We start from the raw sequence: 8,337 nt of genomic DNA on the forward strand, positions 1-8,337 counted from the left end.
TGGCCTGTTCATAAAAAGTAATATTATTTTGTATGAAAGCAAGAATGCTACAAACTTTGTATGTAGGTTGGTAAATAAATCTGACACATATAAACCACAAAGACATGATTTAACTTTTGCAAATTATTCAGATTATGAAACTGAAATAACAAACATTGTGAAAGACTTTCTTGCACGTTGGAATACTAGTATGTTTCACTTTGACGACAAAATCGATGTCATTAATTTTTCAAGAAGTAGTGACAACAATTCTCTCAATATAGATTTCCGCATCCAATTTTCATCGAATGTTTTTACATCAGAAGAAAGCGAATACAAAGAAAACTTCCTATACGATGTTTTCAACAAGTACTTTTTAACTGAAACAAATTCTAAATACACCGAAAATATTTCAAAGGAATATTTTCGAAGTACAAGATACTGTCCCGAGGACAGATACGTGAACTCGACAGGTGGTTATGAAATAATTTATCATAGAACTCCAATAAATACCAGAGCAACCGGAATGTTACTTTACAATGGAACTTTACAATTTTCTTTTCCCGCAAAAGATCCCTATCCAGAACGCATATGTTCAGGTGATTTCAATTCTGGTGGTTACTGGGAGGAACAAGTGCCATTCAAATTCAAAAGCCGAAACCAATCTTCAGAGAATTATTGCTTTCAAGTAGTCACGATAAATGACCATGATGTTCTAGTGAACTATCAAAGTTGTTCAAATGAACAATTTAACCTTACAATAGAAGACATCCGGGTTATTGTCGGTTTGTTGGAAAACAATTCCATAGTACTATATAATGAAGATTTGTTCGCTGATATCCTTCAATTTTTAACAGAAAATGACATGAGTATATTAGCAGAAGCTCAGAGTGAATTCAACACATCAAATAGATTGTTACAGGTAGTAGAAAAAATACTAACAAGCGTGGAAAGTCGCGTCACACTTTCTTCTGTTAGTGGTACAAAATATATACAGCGACCAGCAGTTTCACTTGGTGTAAAAGTTTTGAATTCTACATCGAAATTTGTTGGCTATAGCTCAGTGCAGACAGATAAAGGGAACTATCTTTCGGAAATATCAACTGAGGACAAAATATTAGAATCAGAATCAGATGTAAATGCTGTTATAATTTATCATGAGAATATAATTGAATCCCTGATTAAAGGACTGGAAAAAATAAATAAAACTGCAGCTATTCCGATTGTAATTTACAAAAATCCTTCCTTATTAATTAGCAATACCAGTGGCCGATCTGTCGCTAGTGTGGTTATACAAACTACAATCAATTATGCAGAAATTTTGGACAAATTAAATGATATAAATTCTAATACCTTGCTAACGGAACGTCATGAGTATCTTGTTAAATTTTTGGTGAAATCTACGATAGAAACTGAAGGCAAAATGCAGTGTGCATATTGGGAAATAAGCAAAAGTGACTGGTCCACTGATGGTTGTGAGTATCAAGGTACAAAAAACGGATTGCACGTGTGCGTCTGTCATCATTTAAGTTCTTTTGCTTTACTTTTTTGCCACGACGACATACTTTGTCCAGACCTACTGACTCTACAGATAATATCCATAATTGGATCCGCACTCTCCATTTTTGGATTATCCCTCTTCCTTGTGACTTTTATGTTGTTTAGAAACTGGCGGACAATTGAAAACAAAATACTTGCAAATTTGTCAGTAGGTCTTCTATGTACGTACGTCATTTTCCTTGCTGGATTTGAACAGCCAGAATATAACATTTGCTTGTCAGTTGCCATTGCTTTACATTACTTCATTTTAGCCTCATTTTGTTGGATGTTAGTAGAAGCTATACATTTGTATTTAAAGTTCGTGAAAATATGGAAAACATATATTCCTAGATTTATGTTAAAAGCTTCGATCGTATGCTGGAGTATTCCATTGATCCCAGTGATCGCTGTTTTAACATATAACCCAAACTCATACAAAGGAAAAGAGAATTACTGTTGGATGGCAAAAGATGTGTTTCTGTACGCGTTTTTAATTCCTATTGCTGTGATTTTGACGACAAATGTAGGAATATTTATAGTAATAATACAACACTTCTTCTGTAGAAAGAACAATTTAAGATCAAATCAGTCGCGACGTAAAATGACTCTTGAACAAATAAGAATGGCTATATGTGCTTTTCTTTCCCTTGGGTTATCATGGTTATTTGGTATGTTTGCTATAAAAGAAACAGGATCACTTTTTTCGTATTTGTTTTGTATAACAAGTACCTCCCAAGGTTTTGTAATATGTTGGTTTCATGTCGTAAATGCCGGAAAGTCACAAAACCTGTGGAAAAATTTTCTGTCTGTGTGTTTTAATATAGAAAATGAGACATCTTCAGCGTCACAGAATAGAAGTGAACAAACCAGTATCTATCATAGATTTAGCACACATTGGAAGCGTCAAACTTTAGTGGATACAGACAATGTAGAGCTAAAGTGAAATATGTAAAATACACATTGTATATCAGTATTTCTTTCTACAGTTGTACCCTACACAGTGAAGTGGTAAATTGACACAGTATACATATCCACTTTCGTCGTAATTTCTGCAGATATGGGTCACAGCATAGGCTCTCCAATGTTCACACATACTTAACGACACTTAAATTGCATGTTGGATAATATTGGTTCTGTGCTCGAACAAAGAACTCACATGGTTTTAGCGACTAAACTAATTCAAATGTCAGTAATATCGAGCCAATTTTAAGGTTAAACTCTGAGCCCGGTTAGGTTTCGGGCTACCAAAGCAACGATGTTGAAAATATTTTATGATCTACTTGCTGGTGGGTTTTTGAGTTTGCTGGTTAGTTGTTGCTTTGGTTGCACACAGGCCAGAATAATACGATGAAAATCGTGATCTAAAAGCGTTTAACAGGCGGAAGAAACCTGATCTTATCAGCAGTCGCTTAAATTCGGACAAACCCTAATCAGATTTGTATGCGACATTTCCAGATTATCTACTACATCGAGTAGTATTGGCTTATCTGTTTGGCTGCTACAACTTAAGTACTTTGAAGGTCAGATCACTACATGTGACCCTGGTTGCTCCTTTTATAGTCAAAATGAACTGAATCATTATCCTGTTATAGTGTGATAAAGTAAAATTTTGCAAGAAGTGTGCTAATTTATCTCGCGCGTCATTTTAGTTATTTCTTAAAATCCTTTAATTTAACAACATGCTAATGACATACATTAAGATGACAATAATGGCATGCTTCCTTAGTAGGATTCATATCAAGCAAATGAAATAGTTCCCTTGTGGATATATTGTTAGCGTACATGTCTTCGGCACAGGAGACCCGGGTTTGATTTCCAGTGGGAGTTCATGTGATTCGGATCCCACGTTAAGGTGTAAGTTCAAGTCTCATATAGTCTCGGTGCTGAAAGGGAGGCTACCCAACTCCCTTGAACTCAACCAACCAATAAAAGGAAACAAATAGTAAAATGTTAAAGGAACTAAATTTATTGTTGATCTGAGTACAAATAAAAAAAAAAAAAATATCACTTCCTCTCTTTTCTCTTACCTGAACGATAGTAATATATTTATTGCTAATTTTTACCTGAATGACGTGGATGTAGTCGTACTGCAATTTATCATTTGGGTAACATTGGTGGTGCATCTAAATTTTTCTGGATGTTAAGTACATATGTAAAACGTAAATTTACATATGCACTTAAACGACCCAGATGTACCACTCAATAGTGCAACTTTTCTGTTACTATTGGGTTTTAAGTTATCTTTTGGGCTGAAGGATTACTGTATGCTATTTCAACATATCAATAAATCAATTAAAATAAAAAGACATGTCGTAATGTCAGGCATACGATTAATTATATAATGGCCAATAATTGTATGTTATGTATTTTGTGATATGATTTACTTCACCTTCTGTCATTTTATATTTGTATTCTAACATGTGATATTGCAGCAATATGAGTATAATAGAATTTAAAGGAAAAGTTGGTTCAATAACCGTTGATTTTCTAGTTATTCCACATTGAGAATAATAATTTCATTTAAATTATTGTATTTTCTATTGTAAATACTTTCTATATATTACTGTCAAATTAAATCAATCTTCAATGGAAAAAAGGAATCTTAATAAATAGTTTATTTGATTTTAAAATAATTTTGTTTGGCTTATTTTTTAACACAAGGAACGTAGTGTTAAAAAAAAAAGTTATTACCTTAATATTCTTCTATGGACTCGGTTCTATAACTAAAATTAAAATCTTACCAAAGCAACAACGTATGATAAATCTGTTACAGGGTGTGTACTGAGTTTCAATTTCAAAATTCCAGTACATTTCTAGTATATTCAGTATAACTATCAGCAAAATTTCAGTACCTAATACAATGATTTATTTTTTAAAGTTCTTTAGGAATAATCACACTCTTGATGATTTCAGGTTTTGTAATTGTTTTACCATCAAATAAATATTTTATGTTTAATAAATTTAGTTAGCCTTGATTTCTTTGAAATACAAATGATTAGGTATATGTAGCTGCTCATCAAAGCGCTGAAACCTTTACACATCCATACCAAGCATTAAAACTGGCCCTCAATTTCCCATTATTGGGCATACTTTTACTGATTTTACAAACTAGGTTGCAGAGCCCTGTATATTGTATTTGAAGCATCGCATAAAATATAATGCACCCATTGTTATTATACATGAGATATTAAAGGAAAAGAAAAGAAAAGAAAAAAAGAAAGAAACGGAAACTGAAAACAGTATTAGTAGAAAGGGGAAAGTTAGTGACTATGTGCAACCCCAAGAGTGATGGCGTCACGTGTTAACGCCGTCACGATTTATTATTTCAATAACTGCAATGTATTACATAAGTATTGTTGTTCTTTAAAATCACTTTTTTCATGATCAGAAGCTCAATTTCACTACTTTCCTTTGACCGAAAACCTCAATTCATGACTTTCATGGCCCGTAGACACCCTCCTCGGAAGCCTGATACAGTGAGCCAAGAGTATTATTTGTATTATATAAATGTATCATTAAGTTATAATATAACTTGTATATATAATTGGTCCATTCCACGCCAGTTAAACCAAGGCTTTTAACCCACTATCTCAGATTTGGATGAAATTTGGCAGTGTTACAAAACTTTTTATGCTCATTACAAGTGTGTACATTTTATTGAAATAACATCAGTGGTTTAGAAGTTATTGCATTTCAAAAGTGAGAAGAAAATCTATTTTTAACAGTCGCGACACGATATTTCCCCGTTTTGGAAGAACACTAAAACAATCATATTTCCTTTAAATTCTATTAATGACAGAAACATGATTCTTTTTTTAAAATTCAGATTGTCTTGAAGATGTCTACCATTAAAAACATGAGAACTTTCCCTAGAGCTGACAGAAAATTTATAAAGTCATTTGAAAGGTAACATTTTGAGAAAAAAAAAAAAAAAACTAGAACGCCATTTTGTAAACTTCAAACCTTTATTTCTCAAAACCCAAATCATGAATTTCAATGAATTTGTTTTTGTTTGAAAGCTTATTACATCTAGTTTTACATTTATAAAAATTGTGATGGGCCATCCAAGTACTGAGGAGATATCCCAGTCAGTGTTGCAAACTGATTGCGAAATAAACATTTTCCAATAACTTCCATACGATTTAACATATCCACCCCAAAATTGGTATAAGTACTCTTCTGTATCCTAGAAACACGTCTGTGAGCATTACCACTCCTCCCAAGCAATCCAGATTTCAGGGTTGCCAACCAATTTCAGGCTTGGACGTCACAGAGTTAGACGTATCTGTGCCACGTTTTGCAGTAAGCTTATTACATCTATTTTCACTATACAAAAATTGTGATGGGCCATCCAAGTACAGAGGAAATAGCCCAGTCAGTGTTGCCAACAGATTGAGAATATAACTTTTTCCAATAACTTCCATACGATTTAACATACCCCTCTCAAAAAATATTGGTATAAACACTCTTCGGCGTCCTGGAAGTACGCCTGTAGTCATTACCGCTCCTCCCAAGCAACCCAGTGATCAGGGTTGCCTGTCAGAGCGTTAGATGTATCTGTGCCCACACTTTGCATTATTACATGCGACATTAAAAATATACGAAATCATGTGGACCAAATACCCCTAATTACTGAACTACCAATTTCGTAAAAACATAATATATACATTCAATTAATACAGAACACTGTGTTCGACACCCTACCAACTTGTACGTAGGGCTCAAAACCTGTATTCACTCTGTTCTCATTTCCAAACAATAGCGAAATTCATCTTTTTTTTTTTTCTTTGAAAATGTCCACGACACTAGAAAAAATACTACATGGTTAAACGCTCTAAATCTTTCCGAAAGTCCGAGTTAGTGAATGTATTTGAAGATCTTCCAAATATTGCTTACCCCGCACAACGGAGGGCGTATCAGCTAGTATATCTATAACAAGTAAAGTCTTATACTGCTGTTCTAATGTAGTATAGTTACTGTTAGAATTAAGGGAACTATTGTATCTCAATGTGATTCCCCGAACTAATTATGACTCTTTAACACAAAAGTTACTGCATTCTTACAGATGATATGGAACATGACGTACCAACAGTCTTTCGAACACAGAAACTGGTAATGTCGGATTTAAAGGATAATTTTCCTCGCGTAACAAAAGTGGAATATTTCACTGATGGGTGTGGAGCCCAATATAAAACCTGAAAAGCCTTATTTCTTAAATCTTTACTTCCACGCAAGTGATTTCCATGGTGTGGTGGCAAAATGTCTCTTTTTGCTACCAGCCTTGGAAAGTCCCCATGCGATGGAATTGGTGGGGCTTTTAACCGGGTTGTGACAAAAGCAAGCTTTCAGAGACCATTGTCTGATCAAGTAAATAATGTGCCCTTATGTTTCATTTCTGTGAAGGAAACATCATTATATAGCAGCATGTTTTTCTTTGTGTACAAAGAAGAAATGACTGTTGTTCGTGCCACACTTCAACAAAGATTTCTGAGAGCAAAAACTATTCCGGGAACACGTGCAATGCATTGTTTTGGAAAAAAAAAAAAAAAAAAAAAAAAAAAAACTGGTCCATTACGATTGAAGCGAAGCGTACAGGTCTGGATGAAGATTTTAGATAGTGAATAGTGATGAAGGTAATGCATCAGTAAATTTCCTACATCACCATGATCCATCTTCCTAATTTTATCGGGCTGAAAATGATTCCTGTTGTGTTTCGTTTACTCACATCTTATGTAAAGTGGATATAACAACTGCTACTGGCAGAACATACCAGTTATCTCCAAAGTCTCTGCAACCAGTTACTTCAATGTGGGAAACGTTTACAAAAAGTACTTGATGTTAATATCTAATTACAGCAAAACCGAAGATTTATATTATGTGCCATAACATGTAGGCCTATAATACTATCAAGCTTTATTATATTTGCTTCTTTGGTAGTTATTCTGATTAACATTTAAAAATGCTAATGCTCATTTAGTGTTCAGATTATTGTATTTTTTCCCTTACCTATAAATTTTCGAAACTCCCTATTTCTCCTCCGTGCTTGGATGGCCCATCACAATTTTTGTATGGTGAAAATAAATGTAATAATGTTACTGCAAAATGTGGCACACATATGTCTAACGCTGTGATATCCAAGCCTGCAATTGGTTGTTGCTTGGGAGAAGTGGTAATGCTCACAGGCGTGTTTCTAGGATACCGAGGAGAACTTATACCAATTTTGGGGTGGATATATTAAGTCGTATGGAAGTTATTGGAAAATGTTTATTTCGCAATCATTGGCAACACTGACTGGGATATCTCCTCAGTATTTGGATGGACCATCACAATTTTTGTATATGTGAAACTAGATGTAATAAGCTTTCAAACAAAAACAAATTCATTGAAATCCAAGATGGGGATTTTGAGAATTAAAGGTTTGAAATTTACAAAATGGCGATCTAGTTTTTTTCTCAAAATGTTAACTTTCAAATGACTTTATAAATTTTCTGTCAGCTCTAGAGAAAGTTCTCATGTTTTTAATGGTAAACATCTTCAAGACAATCTGAATAAAAAAGAATCGTGTGTCTGGCATTAATAGGAACCGAAATATGATTTAGTGTTCTTCCAAACCGGGAAAATATTGTTGCGACCGTTAAACATGGATTTTCTTCTAATTTCCGAAATGCAATAACTTCTAAACCGCTGATGTTATTTCAATAAAATTTACATATTTGCAATTAGCATAAAAAGTTTTATAACACTACTAAATTTCATCCAAATCTGAGATAGTGGGTTAAATTTCCCCAAAATTTTGGTTGAATTGACGTGGAATGACCC

At 33.8% G+C, this 8,337-nt stretch overlaps 1 protein-coding gene across 1 annotated transcript; it reads left to right on the forward strand.

The window, feature by feature from the left end:
• Positions 1-249: 249 nt before the first annotated feature.
• Positions 250-4,109, forward strand: LOC145687708 (adhesion G-protein coupled receptor G2-like). The gene has a single exon (XM_081761160.1). It carries the CDS (start codon positions 506-508, stop codon positions 2,459-2,461), a length of 1,956 nt encoding a protein of 651 aa, XP_081617286.1. The 5' UTR covers positions 250-505; the 3' UTR covers positions 2,462-4,109.
• Positions 4,110-8,337: the final 4,228 nt, after the last annotated feature.

Source organism: Thermobia domestica, chromosome 6, assembly GCF_964235325.1.
Source record: "Thermobia domestica chromosome 6, izTheDome1.hap1.1, whole genome shotgun sequence".
NCBI lineage: Eukaryota > Metazoa > Arthropoda > Insecta > Zygentoma > Lepismatidae > Thermobia > Thermobia domestica.

What these genes read in the sequence shown, in the direction of transcription:
- LOC145687708 (XM_081761160.1), top strand. Translation starts at nt 506, where the DNA reads ATGTTACTTTACAATGGAACTTTACAATTTTCTTTTCCCGCAAAAGAT.